A 19,701-nucleotide genomic window follows, 5' to 3' on the forward strand; every position below is an offset into this window, starting at 1 on the left:
CTTAGGCCCATCAACATTAGTCGGGGAGTCGGGACAAAAGTGGAGACGCAAGTTACACAATCACATCGATCCTCTGTGCCTCCCCGACCCCACCTCGGTGGGGAACGCCATCAAGAAAGAAAATTAGCATTATCACAGTACACTACACATCCAAACTATATATCCCCCCCCTTCGAAACCTTTCCAATCCCCCCGCCCCCAAATGTCTACAACACTACCGCTTTGCAGAGCTTGCTCAATCCGAGCAGCCAAGCTCGACATGCGTCGCGGTCGCGGTCACGGCCCGGGTAGCCCCGGCGGGCGTCTTTTCTCGACCACCAAACAAGACGCTGGTGAAGTGGTGGCTACGAGCCAAAGCCAAGGTGAAGGCGGAAACGTCAAGATCATCACGTACGATCTTCTTAAACCCAAAACTCAAATTCCGAACCCCGTGAGTTTTTTTTCTACCTTCCAAGTTCCCTCCCCTTCGTTTCCCTGATCCGAACAATCCACCCAACCCCAATCCCCCAACCTCGATAGACCACAATCATAATCGACGTCCGCGAACCCACTGAAGTCAGAAATGGCATGATACCCACCGCAGTCAATATCCCCCTCACGACTCTCCACGATTCTCTAAAATACTCTTCAGAAGAGTTCAAGAAACTGTATGGTGTTTCGAAGCCGGAGAGGAATCAGGAGATTACGTTTTATTGTTATAAGGGGTTGAGGAGTCGGGTTGCGAGTGATATTGCGGTGATGAATGGGTTTACGAAGTGAGTTGGTTGAACTGTTTATTTTTTAGCCCCCCCCCCCCCACTCTCTTCGTTTGTTTGTTTGAGAACTTATGATTTTTTTGGATTATGGAGTATCTTCGATTATCGTGGGTCGTGGACTGAATGGGCTAGGAAAGAACGAGGAACGTGTGTGTGGTGAAGAATGAGAACCAAGAACTTCAACTCCGGGTGATAGTACTAGGGCAGGGTATTTGTAGGTAAGGCTGCATTTTGAACGATTTTTTGACTCGAACGCTAACACTCAGAGTTTACACTGTTTCATTAGGGTTATATTTTCCGTGTGGCGTGTATGTTTCCTTTTTTTCCCCCTCAGCGACTCGGATATCCGTTTTTTTTTTTTGTTATTGTAATTCTTCTTCCGACGACTCCTCATCGCGATGACTCGGAGTCGCAGACTCGCAAATTGCTAAAAAAAACAACACACATATGCACGGTTTGAGCTCCATATTCCACAAAAAACCGCCAATTACGCTCACTGCGCTTTCAGGGATTCAACTATTTCGACTGGTACAAAAGTTAAAGCAACCCCAGGCTTTAAATCTCCGTACGGCCAGTGATTAGTGACTCCAGAGTCCAGATTGGCATAAATAAGTTCAAGATCGTGAAGGAAGCTGCTACAGCTGGATACACATAACGCGACAGTATGTTTTGCGTATCCTTCTATATTGGTAGTGATTCAATGACTAGGAACGCATGCTATTCCACATCCATTTCGAAAATTTCAATTCCAGTTTGTCGGTTAAAGCGGAGGAGGTTTCTGAGGCGAGTGGGCAAAATGTTGTTAAACATACTTACCGCGATGCGATGGCTATTTTGTCGCAACTTTAGTAATACTACCCGTGTGGTAGGAACAGCTCCGTGCGTCTGATCGTTTCATGTTTCTATGGTTTTTTTCTTTCAACACGGCTAACCTTTCAGTAAAACCGTTCCGAAATCACGCAATATACCGCAAGAATGACCGATGCTTAGGGATTTGTAGCCAATGGATTGAAAATTGAAGATATTGCTCATTAAATAAAAATAGCAAAATAGAAAACAAATTTCCGGTCGAAATGAAATCCGATACTAAGCACATGAGTAGGAGATGAAACTAGGTTTACACAAAGGATCAACGATCAAATCATGCAGCCGTAGCCGCCGCAGCGACCTTTCTCTGCGCTTTAAACATTTCAAATCGCTTCGAGTAAGCGTTCTTGATGTATTCCTAAATAAAGCGGATCAGATAAAACTCAAACCGAACGCACGCACAAACCACAAAACTCACCGAATCATAAGTACTCTTCACCGATTCCCTCTCCTTCAAAGCCGCAGCATACCTCCTGAGCCTCTCAAATTTGGGATGGCTCTGATAACAAGACCAAAACTTGGTGCCCTCACCTGGCTCATACACCCCCAACTCATTCGTCACCGCCGTCTCCAACCTCAAGATAAACGGCGCAACAGCAATATCGGCAATAGAAAACTGATCTCCCATTGCGTACATGCCTTCTTTCGAAAGCAGTTCTTGAAAACCCAAAAGACCTCTGATAAGCGGTTCGAAGGATTCACCACGTAAGAGGGCGGCTACATGTGGAGGGGCGACTCTGGTGGAGAAAAAGTCGATGAAAAATCGAGTTTTTGCGCGTTCGACTGGGTCGGAAGAGAGGATGCGGGATTGTGGGAAGAGGTCTGCGACGAATTCGAGTAGGACGAGGGATTCTGTTATCTTGACTGATTCCGGGGAGGGTTGGGATGGAGGTACTGGGGGTCCACCGTATGCTATTGTCGGGACCTGTGTATCAAAGTTGTGTATGATTGGAAGTCAGAAGAACAAAATTGAGTACGGACGGATCACATCACACACCTTGCTTTCCGGGTTAACCTGGGGTTGAAACCATGCAGGTTTGTTCTGCAAGTCGATTTCGAATCGAGTGTATTCTGCTCTTGCTTCTGATAATGCGATCTCAACCTCTCTTGGTCGTGAGCCGACTTTAGAAACATGGATTACTGCCGAAATATCCTTACTCGCTGGGTATAAGGACAGATCTGAAAAATCATTCAGTAAAGCAAGTCCAGGCTGGTTAACTCTACACACCTTTGCAGCATAAAGCGTTATTTGCTTGTCCATAGTGGGCGAGAAAAAAAAAAGGATCAAGAAGCGAGGTGGACGAGTTCCATATGAGCGTATATTAAGTAGAAGGCTGACAGACAAGAGTTGCTAATTCAGGGTTTATCGGGAACACGATTACTAAAAGCTTAGCAAATTATGCTCTCGTAATCTAGGCCGGAGCCGCATCAAAGATCTACGGTCAGCTGGGCTTCGATCTCGGCATCTTTGGGATTCGACCGGCGGCGCAACAGCCCTCTTCCATCCGGTCGTCCACATGACATTCAACCCGCCACGAATCCAATATCGCCTTCTGATGATATCTCTTTCTTGACCTTGGAAGGAATCGGTAGTACGTTGAGGTAGACGTGCGCAGTGGGGTAGGGGACCTTGGACTGCAGGATCCCATCGATATCCTTCGGGATGTCGACGGACAGCGAGGCGCATTGAAAGCCGGACACGGTCAACAATTACAGCTCTTCTCCGAGCCCGTTATCCGATGGCGACGCAACCAAGAGACCTCTCAAATCGCTTGCTGTGCAGAGCGCTATCCGGATCGTTTAGGAAAGAGGGGTTTTGTCAGTTTCGTTCTCTTCATTTTGACTCTCATCCTCAGTTGTTTTTTCACAAATGACGGAACAAGCAGGGCTGTCAGATATAGTAACGGTTAGGTCGGTTACCTTATTCATGCACACTCTCGATCCGCTCACTCCTAATACTACCAGGCTCTCTCCCAGTACCTTTGGCGTCGAAAGACACTTGGATGGAATTCATGGAACAGTTTTGGGCTTGTATTTGCTGTAAAGACTATTTCTTCGAAACGAATTCACTCCTCGGAGGGACTAAAATATGATATTCCTCGTTTAGGCCACGCTTGCTTATGGATGTTCGGAACTGAACATGGATACATCAGCCCCAGAAACCTACTTCTCGACACGGAAAGTCGACAAGGGATATTCATTGACTGCGATAGTAGTCCAGCCTTGAATGATGGAACGTCCAGCTCGCAAGTTACCGGGACACCTCATTTCATGTCTAGATCTCAAGACTCGCTAACCTTCCACCATCGGACGGAACAACGGGTCCAACGCCGATATCGCCATGACCTTGAATCATTTGCCTGGGTCTTGTTTTGGGTCATCTGTCATAGTTTGAGCGAGGACAACGCTCGTTTTTTATCAAATCATGGATGAAGGCAATACAATACAGAGAAGCCCATCGGGAGCATTCGGTCATCCTTTGTCTCCTGTCGCAAGGAACACATCCCAAACCGAGCGATTTACCCGATGAGCTCTTTGACGCTGCATACGGCTTTCTTTTGATGATAGTAAGAGCTTCGCACAGTGCGACGGACTTGCAATTGAGACGCAGGCTGAAGATTGATGGAATGCTTGATGAGAAGGATAACAAGGAATTGGAGATACTTGAGTCTATTGACTTTGTGAGGCAGCTCGCTACATCTAAAGACGTGGATTCTATGCGGGAGAATTTAGGAGGAAATGGGCATGTTCAACATATTATTCAGCGTCTCGATTGGTTGCAGACTACTACTACTCAACCCCAAGCTCCAACGCCGCAGGTCCCGTAGGAATACTGGCCATGAATAAAAACTGTTGGCATATAGAACTTCTTTGAAACTGTTTACGATGATTTCGCATGGATTTCACAAAGTTTAAATAAAACTACTACGCTGCAGCAAGGGCCTCCGGGCTCGAGAGAGAAAGTTTGGACGCTCGCGGCGTCCCAGCCTAGTTACTTTTTTTCCAAGTTTTTTTTCCCCTTTTTCAATCATTCAACTCCTTACTCGAGCGATCCCAATTTCTCGTTTTTCAAAGTCCACCTTCATACAGTATCGGACTCCTCAGGAGGTGCGGCGGCACTGGATTCGGCAGTGTTGGCCCGGTGGCAAATCTCACACAGGGGCTACTATATATGATAGTTAATGCGACACTTCTCTCACGAACTACCCTCAACAGATACCAATCTTGCCGCACAAAATTCCTCGGCAAGGCGATTCGACTCTTTAATCAATCAAGTTCAAAGCAGTTCGTCACCGACTAACCCGAACCCAGCACGATGGGTCATCTAGTAGAAACAATCAGGACTCCCCCTATACCTGCTCTGCTTGCTGGACGTGGCATCACGGTTATCATTGGTCCTTGCTCAGGCTCAACAGACCCACCTATTAAATCAATGACGGGGACGGGGACTCACAATCCCGACAAGAGACTCGGAATTGCCCATCGATTGATTTTCTCTCCTTATATCGAACAACTGACGACTTTGGCATCCAAAGAAAAGTGGATGGAATACATGGAGCATGTTTGGGCTTGTATTTGCTGTAAGACGAGTCACGACAGGCTATTGAGTGTCATTTAACAAGTCTAAATCATTTTTTATTTTCCCATTTCAGGTCACGCTTGCTTATGGACCTTCGGAACTGAACATGGGGACGTATCCCCCAGAAATTTACTTTACGACTCGGAAAATCGACAGGGAAAGCTCATTGATCATGACTCCCGAGCCCATCATTCCCCAGCTTCCTCTCCGGGCCGGGCCACAACGTCGAATGCTCTCACTGGAACACTTGATTTTATGGCTAAAGCACTACTCACCGATTGGGGGGAAGCGGCCCTAGGAGTCCGACGGGTCTACCGCCACGACCTCGAATCATTTGCCTCGGTATTGCTTTGGACCCTCGTTCGCTACGGAAAAGGGGACATCAGCATAAGAATAGAGAGACGATATCTTGATGGTTGGGTCGTGGTGGCTTACCCCACGACCTTTCGAGGCGCGCACGTGCGCCTAAAACCAGAAGATCTTTCTACTAGCAATTTACCCGATGAGTTCTATCAGGCTGTGTATGACTTTGGTACGATGATGGAAGACGCTGAGTCACGGTGGTTGGAATTGAAGGATACGATTGGGCCAAAGCCTCGGACTCGTCTCAATGAGCCGAAGAAGAAGTCGGAAATGGTGATGCTTGGGTCTATTGAATTTGTGAGGAAACTTGCCACGGACGAGCGCGCGCATGTTCTGCGGGAGAAGTTTGGTGGGAGAGGGCATGTCCAACGTATCATCCAGTGTCTTGATCAGTTGCAGGATACTGGTCCAGTAACTCGGTAATAGTAATGTTAACTTGTATCCGAACTTGGCCAGTTGCGGGAACCATTTTATACAGTCCAATGTGGTGTAGTGGCTAACATTGCTGTCTTTCACAAGTCATATTCTTGGGTATTAGTTGCACAGTAGCCCGGGGTTCGATTCCCCGCATTGGAACTCAACACTAGATGTATTGTTTTATTGATGTAAAGCATAAGTCATCAGGTACCAACGTTCAGCCTGAGCTGTCACTGGGAAATTTTAGGCTGCTGCGGAACTTACCCGAAACTCCCTCCCAACTCGGCCCTACTAATTTCCCAAACACCACGAGCTTACTTTTCCAGCCTCAGCTCACATGTATATGATCAACTCCAACTGCGGTGAAAGGGAAGCTGGGATATTAACTCCAGAGGCAGCGTGGGTGATTGTTCTGTTCGGCGTCCGACCAATTTTGCCTTTATAAAAGCTGTCGAGAATGAGGATCCCGTGCTTCTGAAAATTTATACAGTATGCCCAACATTTAATCAACATCCGATCCCAACCACCGGCTGACAATTGCAACGACTGAATTTCTGCAACCTCTAGGTCGCAACGCGATCTATAATCAATCATGTACGGACACAAGGTTGAGAAGTAATCGTTCGTCTGTGGGAGGAGAGAGCAAACGACAACGTTATTCCCCACAACTAGATCGGGATATCTCCGCTCATAAATAATTGAGTCTAGGAAAACCCTCTCGCCCTTGGTACAAATCCAGAAATTGGCGGTCAAGCAACGGCCTCCTCAGGCAGATTGACCTCCCTACATGACCCAATAGCCCTCTTCCACATCTGGTTATGCTCCATAGTCGTCCTATGACCGACAAGAATCAATCCCTTCTTGGCCCTTGTCCACATGACATTCAACCTCCTGCCATCATCCACAAATCCAATATCTCCTTCTGCGTTACATCGCACAGACGAAAATATGATGATGTCGCTTTCTCGACCTTGGAAGGAATCGATAGTAGACGTTGAGATAGAGGCGGGAAGACGTTGATGAAGTTCCTTCACTTGCTTGGTGTAAGGCGATAAGACGGTGATTTTGAGGTCGCCCAACGCAGGTGTTGTCTCCTCCTGCCCACCAGCCTCGATTTCCTTCTCGGTAGTCAAAAGTTTTATCACTTTCTCAATCACATCGACCTGCCCAACATTACTCTTCGACCGTCCACCCATATCCTCTTCACTAGCGCATTCCAAGAATACCGTTGGCACGACAATGCCCTGCTCGTTAACTGGCCAGGGAAACTTGGATCGCCTGAGAATCCCAAGTACACTTTCGCTATCCTGTATACCCGAGCGTAACCGGCCTTGATAAAACTCGTTCGAGGGAAACAATGCTAGCTCTTGCGGGAATCGATATTGGATCTAGCGAATCAAGGAAGAGAACGTTAGTTGGGAAATAGATTATCAGGAAGCCTCTCAACTTCACTTACATCCAACATCGCCTTATTCAACCCCGGAACCTCTTCGTCAATTGTATACAGCCGTTCCAACAACGAAACGTCGAACTGCAGTATTTTCCCCAACGGCTTCACAGTTGGTCTCAGTTGCACACTATCAACGAGTTTTCCGAATCATCAGTAAGATCAAAAGAACAAGAATAAAAAAGACACCCAACTGGTCCCCAACCAAAATCGCACGCCGAACACCTTTCACGAGCGGTATCAAAGCAGTAGGTTCGTTAATCTGCGACGCCTCATCGATCAACGCAATCTCGAAGTCTGCCTTTCTCAGAATTCCCAAGCCGGCACCTACAACCAACCCATCCATCAACATCCTTATTTTCCAAAGAGTAGCCAAAGAAAAGAGGTCCTCACCAGCACAAGTAGTAAAAACAACGACTGCAGCATCCAGCCTCTCCTTTGCCTTCTTATAAAGCTTATTATTCTCATTCATATCTCCTCCTACCCTCGCGTCAATCGTAAAACTCTGAAGGTCCTTATTCACTTTCGAAATGTCCGTAGCAACGCGGAGGATTTGCTCTTCACCAAGGATTTCAAAACGCTTGTTCATCTCCACAAAGCGTTCCAACACATTATCGACAGCTGGGGTCATAGATCAGTAACGGAATACCCGGAAGCGGAGGACGATACACACCATTATGCGTAGAAGCCGTCATCAAAATCCTTGCTGTCTCATCTTTCGTCTTCACTAAACCTCGGAGAATCTGAACGATAACTGTGGTTTTCCCTGTTCCTGGAAGCGGAAGGATAAGTATTAGACGCATACGATTGGCAAGGACTCTCACCTGGCGGCCCCCAGATTAACGATAACGGACCCCTACACGAACGGATAGCAGTTTCTTGACTGTCGTTCAATCCTGCAATATGTTCATCGTCCTCAAGAATGGGTGGGAAGCTTGTCGGTGTCGCTTCCGCTTCAGAGTTCTGGGAACCGGTGATGATATCGTAAAAGCCGCAACATTCAGTCTTGTCTTTCATAAGCCGTGTGAGAGCATCAAGCATCGCTCGAGATGTAGCTAAAATCAGAGGAAAACGAACATAGGAGGGGGGGGGTCAAAAAGTGCAACACAATCCTACAAACACCAACGCCACACATACCTGTGCTCCCAGCATCATACATATTCCAATCCACCAATCGACTCGGTGGAGATATCTCCTCCCCTGCCCCCACCCCTTCTTCTCCTTCCACAGACGGCAGAGCATCAATCTCAGGCGGAGGCGGATGAATCAGCTCAATCTTCATCTCACCCCTCTGAGCCATAACCACCACACCATCCAACACAATCGCCGGTACCCATCGATTCTCAGGCTTCGAAGCAGCCTGTAACCTCACATGCGAATGTAACCTAACACTCGTTCTCGAATCTACACGTATCGCAGCTTTCACCCAAAGAGAATGATCAAGATCTCGTTCGAGTTTTGCTTGAACAGGTGGTGACCTTTGTTTACGAGGTTTCCCGGATTCGTCACATGGACATTCGTCTGCTGCTTCTTCTGCTCGGTCTGTGGCGATTCCTAGAGCGTGGAGGTGGCCGTAGCGTAAGGCGGGTGGATGTGTCGGAATGGTAGAGGGAGTATTAGTATCGGCACCCGCACCAGTGGCTCTGCAATCGTTGAGGACCAAGAGGACCTCTTGTACGAGCTCCGGCGCTCGAACGGACAGTGCTACCAACCAGAGAAGGTCGAAGTAGTCTTTCACCGGGATCTCAGCGATAGAACCGGCCAGTTTTTCAAGAGCAACCAAGGATGCTATAGTGAGGTGATTCGCGGATCGGATGATGTTTTGTAAGATCTTTTGGCGGAACGGCCGGGTAATGGGGGGTAAAGACTTTGTCTCTTCGTCTGGGGGGTGTATCTTGAGTAGGACAAAGGCAAGGGGAGGGTAGGCGTCCATCCAGTTCATGATCCATTCCCGTTGTAATGGTTCTGGTCGGGATACCATGTGAGTGAAAATCCAGTATAGTTCATCTTCGGCGTGGTAAGCGAGACTGAGATCCATACATCTATCAAGGTCGTCTGGTGTCTTGTCGGTTATACGGGCTACGAATCTTTGTTGCGTTTGTTTCGGGACGAAAAGGTCCTTTGTCCATGGAGGATAATCCTCCCAGTTGACTTGAGACAGGTCATTGATAGTATACGACGTGATTTCACGCTCAAAGCGTCTTACTTGGCGCTCCGTAGGGACGCTATTATCATACGGAACGTCAGCGGCCAAGAAAGACAAGTAACAAAACACAAGGCTCACTGTTCAAACCACAAATCAAACAACTGATGTGATATCCGGTCCCGGTTAGACACAACATGTATCTCAATCCCAATCACCGGCTGACGATGCAACCGACCCAGCTGTTTCTGCAACCTCGTAGAAAACTTTTGCAACGCGATACTAGCCGCGACCTCTGCACCCGATTGTCTGGGCGGTTTCACCAGAAAGACAAAGCTGTTGTTCATCACCTTGTCGTACAACTGGAAAACTCCATCACCACAACGGAGTCTATAATCAACCGTGCACGGACGCAAGGTTGCAAAGTTATCGCTTGTTTGTGGGAGGAAAGAGCAAACGACGACGTTATTCCCCACAACTGGATCTTCATCCCATGGGATGTCTCCCCTCATGAAAATCGCGATTGAGAATCTGTCATCAGTCTAACACAACCCCTTCATCGTTAGTACAGATCTAGACATGTTGAAAAGAAACAAACCATACCTTCAAGATCAAAACCTTCCTCGTATACTCCTGCGTCGCCATCCTCAGATACTCAAAAAACGTAGCCATCCCATCCACCTTTGACGAATACAACTTCTGCAACGAAAACGGCCGATTCAAATCCCTTTGATATAAATCCCTATACCCAAGAATATCACTCCTAACCAACGAATTCCACACGAACGGATACCTCGACAAATCCAAACCCAAAAGTCCAACGATCGTATGTTTCTGCTCTGTCGTAAAAGCGCCAAAATCAAAATGGCTCAAGTAGTTCTTGAGAGAGATCTCGGGGTATTTCCGAGTGAACCTCCAAGCAAGTGTAAACAACTGGTATTCAGATATGTTTGTTAGCTTCTCGCTTTGGAGGAGGTTGAGGAGGAGACGTTCTCTGTCGTCTTGGGTCATGTCGTTGTTGTTCGTGAAGGAGGATGAAGCGAGAGCTGCACGGGATTCTGTGAAGTGTTCGGCGAAGGCTTTGGCGTGTTCTGCGAGGGCGTCGAGGATGAAGGGTTCGGAGTCTTTAGGACGTGGAGGTGGAGAAGCTAGTTTTTCGGGAATTTTAACGGAGGCCCCGTCGACAGCTTGTGAATGTAGAGCGTTGAGCTCTTGACATTCGGAGCATAGAGCACCCTTGGGGCTGGAAGCGACCCATCTTGCGTGAAGAGTGGCTACACGAGCGAGTCCAGCGCTGGAGGATAACACCTTGATTGACAATTTAACGAGGAAAAAAACTAGACACGTACTTGTTATATGAAGCAAAATGATTGGCCATGTCCATGCGGGAAACTGCTTTGCTGGCACGTTCTTTATTTGGGGGATAATCGTATGACTGGGAAAGAGGGGATCGTCAGAGAGGATCATGAGAGGAGATAGGCGTGGTTTGGAGCGCACCTCGGCCACGACTGAAGGTACGAGATCTGGATCCCAGCATACGAAATACTTGTCGCCTATCGAGTGTCAGAAGCTGAAGAAAAGGGGGATTGAGTGTCAAGCATACCATCCAAATCACCACCGCTGCTCATCGAAGGCGCAGCATGTCTTCCCGGTTTTGCAACAGACGCGAACACGATACAGTCGGTCAAGTGTGACAGTTCCTTGTAATGAGCGGCTCGTAGCTTGAGACAGTCTCCTACAAAACACAACAAAGGAAAGTTCAGTAATGATTCAACGAGCCCACAACACACCGAAAGGGCTCACCAGGATGCAAACATGGATTCCTGACTACCAACACGTCCCCATGTATCGGCGTTGAAGGCCCCGCCCTTGCAGTTGTGATCCGTATATGTACCTCTCCCTCTTTCAACACCCCGAATGGATCACAAACCCCAAACAACAATCGCGACTTCTGAATGATCATCCTCGACCGATTCTTGTTATTCTTCTCTCCTTTGAAACTCGCAACCTCCCTATCCTGCCTGCTCTTGATCCCTCTTTGAACCGTAGGATCGTCCAACCCGTCTAACAGGACTTTCTCTGCCAGCTGATACTCCTCCATCGAGGAGAGGAACGTGAAGGCTTTTATAGGATCGGTAGGGGCTTCCGTAATCCAAGTATGGTACTCTTGTTGCTTTTTAATCAAATTTTCGTTGGTGATACCGAGACTGGAGAGTAAGACGATGATGTCGTTGTTGAGCCTCCCACACACGTAAGGCTTGGAGTAATCCACGACCGAAAACGTCGTGTTCTTCGTTGTTGTGAACTTCTTCATACTCTTCCGGAATTCGGCGAGGTGAAGCGGTTTCGCAGCGTCAAGAGCAGGGTGAAGCATTAGAACGCCTTTGTAGCCAAGGTACCTGTGTCGTCGACGTCAGCCTGCGATACCCACGACGCAGTTGAGGATTGTTACATACCGGATTTGGAAAACACAAGGCGTGTATCTAACACTGCGAAATATGATTTTCTTCTGCTTGCTGACCTGAACAGCGAGCCGTTTCGACATGAGACCGCAACCGTCAGAGAAAAGTTCATCGCCAGACTTGATGTCAGGGATATCTGCAACATAGCGGGGGTCAAGCTGGAAGTCAATCTGGGCTTCGGAAAAGAGTAGGCCAATTCGTTTGGCACCTATGGGAATAATAAGGGGACCTGAAAATAGCGTATAGTTCAACAAACACGTACGTTTCGCGACGTTCATGATCTTCCCAAAATCACCGAGCTGGTATATCCTTTCGTCGAGTTCCTCGTCCTCGTTGGCTTCGCGCAGAAAACAACTTCGTGAGCGCTGCAGGAGATTCGAGTCAGGTTTTATTCAATTAAAATCCTGAATATCCTGACGCACCAGCTGGCTGTTACTATGCCCGTAGAAACGATACTGTACTCCATTCAACCACACGCCTTGCTTGAAGACCTTCATGATATACTCCGCTGTAGTCCTCAACGGGGTATCTGGAAACCGTAGATCGCCAAACGAGCACATTATGAACTTGGAAGGGTCATCCGTATGCAAGATACGATTGTAAGGGAAAGCTTGGATTTGTAAAACCATCTTTTCGACCGTAAAACGAATGCATTTCCCAAATAAAGTCTTTTCGTTTGTCCTTGGGTTGGTTTTCGGCGGAGGCGTCTGTAAGACGTCCCGGGCGACATTGAAGTACCATGATTCATCTTCGCGTGTGAGTTGTTGGCGTAGGACGTGTTCTCGGGGCATACTGTATGGGATTTCAGAAACATGGGATCCTCATTCTCGACATTCTTTTTAAAGGCAAAATCGGTCGGACGACAGAACTTTAAAATATAAACACTCACGTTGCGCCCTAATACCCCAGCTTCCGTTTCACCGCAGTAGAGCTACGGATCAGCGCAGTTTGAGTTGATCATGTACATGTGAGCTGCCTTGAGGCTGGAAAATGCGGAGTAAGCTCCTGGTGAAGGTTCAGTACACGAAGTGGGTGGGAATTTTTCGAAAGTTCCGCAGCAGCCTAAAATTTCATGAAGGCATTACTACGTAACATAATTACTGTGGGCATTCCTGCCTGGCGGGAACTGATACTCTGGAAAAAGCACATGTCCTATCTTCTTATTCCAATGCGGGGAAAAATCGAACCTCGAATTACTGTATTCCGATACACCAGAAGTACTCTGATAATGAAAGCACTGTTAGCCGCTACACCACATTGGGCTGTGGTCACGGACCTTCCTGTCGTGCTCATATCCGAATGGACATACCATTCCAACAGTCCAAAGTTGGCATGCAAGTCTTCCATCCTCTCGACAAGTTCGGATACAAATTGATATTACTGTTACCGAGCGGCTACCTGAACAGTACTCTGCAACTGATCAAGACACTGAACGAGACGTTGGACATGCCCTCTCCCACCAATGTTCTCCCGTAGAACATACGCTCGTCCGTGGCAAGTTTCCTGACAAAATTCAATAGACTCAAGCTTCTCCAATTCCTTCTTCTCCTGCTCATCGAGCGGGCTCAGACCGCGAGCCCAGCGTCTTTGGTTCACCCTTCAAATTCAACAAACGGAACTCGGCGTCGTTCATCACCTCGATGAAGTCATTCTCGGCATGAAAGAGCTCGCCCGATCGGAAAGTTCGCAGAATTGTCCATCCAGATGCACATAAGTTTAGTTTTCAGTTTAGGTTCCATAGAGTACACAGACGCTTGTTAGCTTGACGATGCCCCAGTGGCTTGGTATACAATCGAGTCTGTGTTTTTCATTTCATCAAAAGTGAATTTCGGGTTGAGTAACACAAACCTCTGAGATTGCAGTTTGAGTACCGGCAACGGTAGTCGTCTTGCTGGTTTGTTTGATATCAAAGCTTTGATCATGAAGAGAGAGACGCGACCGTGGGAATATGTTACTTGATTGTGAACGTTCGCCCGCGCTCCATATTTTTTGGCTTCCTTCCCTCGCCTTCAGCAAGAAGATGTTCGCGCCCGAATCTATTAGAATTGCGATGCAACTTTTCATCTAAATGTATCATGCAATCATCGACCGGCCTCCAGGTGTGAGGAGTGCAAGGTTCGCCAATTCTCAATCCAACCGCGAAGAGATTAGGTACTAGCGAACACGGAATGCGACGGGTGAGGCTCTTGGTAGGGAATTGAGGAGGCGTAGAAAAGAGAATTATCAAGGTACGTATCAGATGCTCCTAATTAATCTAGCCAATTAATCTAACAGAGGCTCCTGCAGTTTCGAATCATGAGTCCACCTTTCCGACGTCTTTACTAGAGACAACGAAGAGATTTCTCAGATTCGATGATATATGGCCGTCAGCACTAAATTGAAGGCGCCGCATCCTACGAGGCTCTGGGGCTGTTACCGTAAGTCAGCTGGCATGAAGAGCTCGAGTCTTATCGGCTGACTCGATGCGAACCATTTTGTGCTTAGCCGCTGTGATGGGGGGGACAACCTTGTCATCTATCCAAGTACCCGTAGCCAAGGAGGGAACGTAGTATTGTCCTATCTAGAAATGAACTCGTGTGAGTGCCCATTCTATCCTGGCAGCTGGCAGCTGATTGCTGCGCTTTGGGCTTACAACCTCCATCCTCGCTGTAGGGACTCGGAGTTGTCGATCCGATTGACTTCTGTGAGTAGCCTTCCGTTCCTGAAGCTCCGGACTGAACGTTATATCTGTTTTTTTTTTAGATCACAACCCACACTACTGTGAGGAATTCCGAGAAATTAAAAACCAGCCCGCTGATGGAACATGTTGGGCTTAGAACAGGTCACCGCTGTCAGCTTCGGTAAGAGCCCATTTAATCTCTTCTTATGGTACTGATTTAATTTCTGCAGGTGCTGGAGCTTGCATTGGGCTACAAACTGAGGAGTGAAGCCGTGTGCTTCCTGATGTGTCTGAGTACTGGAGGAAATTGCGATAATATTGAAAGATAACGACGTGTGGAATCGGGTTAGTCTCCGAGACAATGACCGTCTGGTGAATCGGACTAAATGACACTGGTGACTCGATGAACAACGAGAGAACGGCTAGAGCGTAGCTAAGTACCCTGGGGCCCATCAGAGTATTACAATGCATCAATAACCAACTCGTACTATGCAGTCCTACTATCTGAGATATGAATGTTAGCAATGAGATAGAGCTTTGTTCAGTGGTCACAACCCAATACTGAACCTTTCTCAGCTCTGAATGACTGTTGCATCGCTCCGCCAAAATCAATGTCGCCGAAAGTTTTTCGGTGGCGAACATGAACAAAGCTGCGAGTCCTGACCAGGTTGAACCAACACGGCTGCCGGAGGAACAATCAGAAAGAGTAACAGTGAGAAAGAGGATGACAGACTCACATTGACCTTGTTCATCCTCACATGAATCTTTCATGATGGAAGATTTACCAGCTTATGCTTCAGAGGAGCCTGATAAACAGAGAGAGTATAAATGGCCAGATTGTGACAACAATAAATTAAAAACTCACCTGCAGCACACAGTTCTTCAAACTGGCCTGATTCTGATGGCCTCACTTCATATATGGGATATTCGAGGTAACGTGTGAAGTCGGTGGTGGTTGGATCGAAACCTCTTGCAGTCTGCCATTTGTGGATGCTTTTGTACATCTCGCTAGGCCAGTAATATGCCTCGCTTGCGAAGCGATACAGGCTAAGCTTAATGGGTAGACCAAGGACTTCACAATGATGGCGTGGGATGGGTGTTTGTCCGTTTTCGTCGTAAGACCAGGTGTGGGTGAACTCGAAATCACCTTCGGATGGCAGACAAATAGGGAGGAACAAGTATATGGGTTGATCATCCGAGCGGGGTTGTGAATTTTCAATAAATCCACTCAATATGGCACGTGGCAAGATGAGCTCTTAGTAAAAAGATTAGCTTGGTTAGAGATCCTTCGAGTAAGGCTTACTGTAGGACAACAAATCGTCATCCAACGAGATTCCGAGTCTGTCAAAGACACTTGAAGCCTGTGAGAGCCAGGGTTTCAGATCGCCAAGTAAGAATAATTTCAACTTGGGGTCTTTGTTTGTGAGAGTGAACCTGTACGCCGATCAGCCACTGACATTTAAGATATACCTCAATGCACCTCGTTCTTCCATCCGGCATAATAACTTTGTCGTCAAGGCACCTCGGGTGATAGTCAGCTTTCCATTCACTATTTCCGACTGCTATTATGGAATCTGTCTTCCTAGAAAGGACGTAGGGTCGATTGAAAATCGGAGATATCTCGTGTTCTCTCAGGGGCAGAAAGTGCAGCACGTCGATGATGTCTCTGTCGAATTCCTTGACCAATGGGAACCGAGAGAAGTAGCGGAAGCAAACATCTTCGTCGAGAAGTTCGACGCTTGATGGCAGCATCTCGGCGTAAGTGCCAATGGTCAAATGAAATAGACCGCTGCGATTGGGCCCCTCCACTCCACGAATCAAGGTTCCTTGCGCTGGATCTAACCACACCTCAGATTCTTGACAATTCCATACGCGGCACTGTGTAAGCTGTTGATTCAAACTTTTGAGAACACAAAATTTTTACTTGGTTACTCACAGCCAATGTACAAGCGTACCCTTGCCCGAAATCTCCAAGCCTATCCCACAGATGGGCGAGAGGCAGAAGTTCTGCACTAATCTGTCAGCGAGACTCGGAACCCGAACAACGACGATAATCTGACCTCCATAAAATATTAGCAGAGGCACACTCGACCGGTTAATCCCAAACAGTTGCATTTTCATCGTATTCCTGGTATCCACTTAGTCAATCCTTATCCAGAAAGTGCAAACAGACATACGTGGTCTCAGAAAACTGTCGAAAGTCCTTTTTCCATGCCTGGAGAGTCCCATTCATGAGATTTCCGCAATTGAAAGGTTACGACCCACCTTTTGCGCATCCTGCCCCTTATACGACACCACCGTAAAACATGAGCTGTCGCCATGAATCTTGGCAGTGCTGATGGTTCTTTCGACTGCGAACTCTACTTCATATTCTTCTAACCTTGAATTCCAGCGTAACAGACAATCTTTGTGATCAAGGTCCTCCAGCCTGCGGACAAGTCCGCGTTGGATGTCAGGGAACTACGTGATTCCTTAGAACTGCATTCTAGTTCACTCATGTACACAAATTTACGCACCTCATCGTATATCGTACGTTTCTTCTTCTGCCGCTCGATAATAGTACAGTGATTGTAGGTGTTATTTGTCTGGTTTCCCGTAATCGCGCTAAATGTGCCCTGTCCAATCGAGACCTGATAGGCTTTTTGGAAGAAGCTCATTGTAAAAGATGGAAGTGAGAAAGAAAGTGGGGAGCGGAAAGAACTGCATCATGGTCATTATTTTATATACCTGGACAAGGATCGGTCATAACAGGATCGAAGAGCATAGCATAGTGGCCTCGTTTTCGCAATGTGGCCGAATGGTTCTTGATGCAGTGTTCTTCATGTCCATCACATAGTCAGGAACTGTCGAAATCTCAAGATCTCGTCCTCCGTGCGTCTTGGACGTTGATAAAACATCGTATCCCCACATTTCGAGCATCCGTGCTGTAGGTATGGCGGATCGGCTTGACGTCTAAAACATATATTAATTAATCGCCACTCGTACCGAAGATCAAACTAGGATATATACGAACCTCGACCATCGACCATATAGAAGCCTGCCTGATTGAACACCTTGCACGAACCCTTATGATATTCGAAAGACAGACGCTACCTGTGTTTCCGCGGGAAATTTAGGTTCGCGCACTCTGGTACCTGTAGAACTAGATTGGCAGATGCATTAGAGATAAAGAAAGATGAATGAATATATCACCTTCTAAAAGTAACAGCAAAGTAAGGCGAAGATTACATGAATCCGAGTGGAAGAGTTGAGGGAAGCCGGAACCGTGGGAACATGCTGGTTACGTCACGCCACTCGCCCACTTCATCGCCTTGATCAAAGCCTTCAAGTTCAAGAATCCTCGAATTGCAAGGAGCTGCCATGCGAGATTACCAACTCGAACATGCAAACTTCAAGCATAGTCCAGTCTTCAAGGTTATGCGAGGATTGCAAGGTTCCTCGATCCAATGGCGAAGATATCAGGTAGAATGGATTCCGACAAGTAGGGGAGAACAGAAGGGCATAAAGGGAAATTTCGATGTACGTATCATTCGGTTTCAGCTCTTGAAGCTTGAAGTCTTACAGAAAATAGTGCAGATTTCCGAGTCCGTTTTCTGGACCACCTTTCGACCGTTAACGTGTGGCGACAGAAAAAAAAAGAGAATTAATACTTGTCAGTCAGCAAGTGCCGTGAATACTCAGGTGTGTCTTAATCCTTGCGATGAGGAGGATTCATGTATTTTCATGGCGACACGATGTCTGTCGTTAAAGAAATTTTCGGTCTGAACCAAGTTCGTATGACGCCCGTCCAAGTTACATACATGATCGTTGATTCATTTGCCATAGTACAGTTATTCGAAATCGGAATCGGACCTGCACACTCATCACCAGGACGTACACTCCCTTCAACACAAACTGAATCCTCTCGTTCAAACCCACCATTTTCCTATCACTTGATACGCGATACCCAACTCACCCAGATCCGTTTGAAACTCTCAAACGACTTTTTAACGGTTCACCTACATACCGGAACCCGTCGTCTTTAGCAACTCTCCACGGGTTCGAGAGATAGAAGTCGGGCAAAGGCGACAAGTACGGGTACATGATTACATCGGGAGGATCGCTTGGAAGACGGAGAGTGGATGAGGGAATTGCGACGAGCGTTTTCGAGAAGAGTGGGAGTGGGGGAAGAACCTGCCGCGCCCCCGTCTGCGACTCTACTACTGGTCAGGATGGCGGTGTCAACAGCAGGGCTTCATAGCAGTTGGAACCTTCCTCACCTTCTTCCTCAGCGACTTGCTGCTCTTCCTCGGCCTGCACGTCTACCACTCTCCCTATTTCCGTTACCCTCATGTCTTCACGAGTTCAGCCTCCAGCTCTGATGACATCCTGGCAACTTCAGCAACACGAACGGATGGTAGGGAGAGTGCCTACAGGGTTGTTTTGCTAGTTGACAGAGCGGACGAGAAAGAAAGATTGACTCTACGTAGAGCCCAGAATGACAGAAGGACCGAAAATATACCCTTTGCGGGGGATTGGAGCGTGGTCGTGGGCATGACGACTCGTGAGCGAGCATCAAGCACACCGACGCGCTGCCACCTCTTGTTCTCAGACACCCATCGCAGCAACAGTTTTCGACTCGAATTGCTCGTGCTTTCCACCTGCAATCCCAATCGTATCGATTGGATGTGCTTGTTAGACGTGGGTGAAGTGTGCACTCGAAGCGGTATCCGACAGAGGGCGTGTCCATGCGAGTTTGGGGATTACCTCGGTTAGCGTTGTCTCCTGAGGGCGACGTTTCCCTTCTCTATCCAAACCGTCAGGATCGTCGTTCTTCATACCTTCTGAGCTGCACCTGTGCTATTTTGGATGCTGGTAATCATAAATGAGGGGGTAGATGATATTGTCGGTTAAGACGAGTGAAGTTACCGGTTGGTGTTGAGACAATGAGGCACATATCGCTATATGGTGAGCTCCTCTACTTTTCTCGTGCCTTTCCGCATATAATGCCTTTCTCCTTGCTGTATAG

General features: G+C 47.4%; 7 protein-coding genes and 1 non-coding gene across 9 annotated transcripts; 4 read left to right on the forward strand and 4 right to left on the reverse strand.

The window, feature by feature from the left end:
• Window positions 1-259: 259 nt before the first annotated feature.
• Window positions 260-759, forward strand: E1B28_005235 (uncharacterized protein; the record flags this gene model as incomplete). The annotated part of the gene is made up of 2 exons (XM_043149786.1): window positions 260-430; window positions 520-759. 2 exons carry the CDS (start codon window positions 260-262, stop codon window positions 757-759), a joined length of 411 nt encoding a protein of 136 aa, XP_043014394.1.
• Window positions 760-1,748: 989 nt separating this feature from the next.
• E1B28_005236 (uncharacterized protein) lies at window positions 1,749-2,957 on the reverse strand. 2 transcript variants are annotated; one of them, XM_043149788.1, is made up of 6 exons: window positions 2,851-2,957; window positions 2,781-2,801; window positions 2,620-2,724; window positions 2,154-2,547; window positions 2,041-2,095; window positions 1,749-1,980 (listed from the first exon to the last, which is right to left on the reverse strand). In XM_043149788.1, the coding sequence occupies exons 1-5, from the start codon at window positions 2,881-2,883 to the stop codon at window positions 2,076-2,078; spliced, it is 573 nt and encodes a 190-aa protein (XP_043014396.1). In that variant the 5' UTR covers window positions 2,884-2,957; the 3' UTR covers window positions 1,749-1,980; window positions 2,041-2,075. The 2 variants fall into 2 exon arrangements, with proteins under 2 accessions (XP_043014396.1, XP_043014395.1); XM_043149787.1 differs by having other exon boundaries at window positions 2,041-2,547.
• Window positions 2,958-3,125: 168 nt separating this feature from the next.
• E1B28_005237 (uncharacterized protein) lies at window positions 3,126-4,450 on the forward strand (the record flags this gene model as incomplete). The annotated part of the gene is made up of 4 exons (XM_043149789.1): window positions 3,126-3,440; window positions 3,509-3,533; window positions 3,588-3,662; window positions 3,730-4,450. Exon 4 carries the CDS (start codon window positions 4,052-4,054, stop codon window positions 4,448-4,450), a length of 399 nt encoding a protein of 132 aa, XP_043014397.1. The 5' UTR covers window positions 3,126-3,440; window positions 3,509-3,533; window positions 3,588-3,662; window positions 3,730-4,051.
• Window positions 4,451-4,938: 488 nt separating this feature from the next.
• Window positions 4,939-5,988, forward strand: E1B28_005238 (uncharacterized protein; the record flags this gene model as incomplete). The annotated part of the gene is made up of 2 exons (XM_043149790.1): window positions 4,939-5,203; window positions 5,276-5,988. 2 exons carry the CDS (start codon window positions 4,939-4,941, stop codon window positions 5,986-5,988), a joined length of 978 nt encoding a protein of 325 aa, XP_043014398.1.
• Window positions 5,989-6,043: 55 nt separating this feature from the next.
• E1B28_005239 lies at window positions 6,044-6,141 on the forward strand. The gene has a single exon. It is a non-coding gene; the product is annotated as a tRNA-Glu (tRNA).
• A 308-nt stretch (window positions 6,142-6,449) lies between these two features.
• E1B28_005240 (uncharacterized protein) lies at window positions 6,450-13,067 on the reverse strand. The gene is made up of 17 exons (XM_043149791.1): window positions 12,924-13,067; window positions 12,457-12,869; window positions 12,297-12,399; window positions 12,029-12,242; window positions 11,376-11,971; window positions 11,176-11,307; window positions 11,070-11,125; window positions 10,922-11,007; window positions 10,176-10,866; window positions 9,714-10,114; window positions 8,567-9,654; window positions 8,254-8,484; window positions 8,103-8,201; window positions 7,823-8,050; window positions 7,624-7,756; window positions 7,439-7,559; window positions 6,450-7,370 (listed from the first exon to the last, which is right to left on the reverse strand). The coding sequence occupies exons 2-17, from the start codon at window positions 12,823-12,825 to the stop codon at window positions 6,732-6,734; spliced, it is 5,187 nt and encodes a 1,728-aa protein (XP_043014399.1). The 5' UTR covers window positions 12,826-12,869; window positions 12,924-13,067; the 3' UTR covers window positions 6,450-6,731.
• Window positions 13,068-15,482: 2,415 nt separating this feature from the next.
• On the reverse strand, window positions 15,483-17,350 carry E1B28_005241 (uncharacterized protein; the record flags this gene model as incomplete). The annotated part of the gene is made up of 9 exons (XM_043149792.1): window positions 15,483-15,499; window positions 15,559-15,948; window positions 15,997-16,127; window positions 16,174-16,571; window positions 16,630-16,700; window positions 16,754-16,821; window positions 16,871-16,908; window positions 16,959-17,153; window positions 17,210-17,350. 9 exons carry the CDS (start codon window positions 17,348-17,350, stop codon window positions 15,483-15,485), a joined length of 1,449 nt encoding a protein of 482 aa, XP_043014400.1.
• Window positions 17,351-17,435: 85 nt separating this feature from the next.
• Window positions 17,436-17,715, reverse strand: E1B28_005242 (uncharacterized protein; the record flags this gene model as incomplete). Its single annotated transcript, XM_043149793.1, has 2 exons — window positions 17,436-17,645; window positions 17,707-17,715. 2 exons carry the CDS (start codon window positions 17,713-17,715, stop codon window positions 17,436-17,438), a joined length of 219 nt encoding a protein of 72 aa, XP_043014401.1.
• Window positions 17,716-19,701: the final 1,986 nt, after the last annotated feature.

The sequence above is a fragment of the Marasmius oreades genome, chromosome 2, assembly GCF_018924745.1.
Source record: "Marasmius oreades isolate 03SP1 chromosome 2, whole genome shotgun sequence".
NCBI lineage: Eukaryota > Fungi > Basidiomycota > Agaricomycetes > Agaricales > Marasmiaceae > Marasmius > Marasmius oreades.

Coding starts and splice junctions, on each gene's coding strand:
- E1B28_005240 (XM_043149791.1), bottom strand. CDS start 12,825: ATGCCCCGAGAACACGTCCTACGCCAACAACTCACACGCGAAGATGAA. Junction 12,400..12,456: donor GGCATAGTAACAGCCAGCTG/GTGCGTCAGGAT, acceptor AATCTCCTGCAG/CGCTCACGAAGTTGTTTTCT. Junction 9,655..9,713: donor TTTGATTTGTGGTTTGAACA/GTGAGCCTTGTG, acceptor GTATGATAATAG/CGTCCCTACGGAGCGCCAAG.
- E1B28_005236 (XM_043149787.1), bottom strand. CDS start 2,883: ATGGACAAGCAAATAACGCTTTATGCTGCAAAG. Junction 2,802..2,850: donor TAACGCTTTATGCTGCAAAG/GTGTGTAGAGTT, acceptor ATGATTTTTCAG/ATCTGTCCTTATACCCAGCG. Junction 1,981..2,040: donor TGAAGAGTACTTATGATTCG/GTGAGTTTTGTG, acceptor CGCTTTATTTAG/GAATACATCAAGAACGCTTA.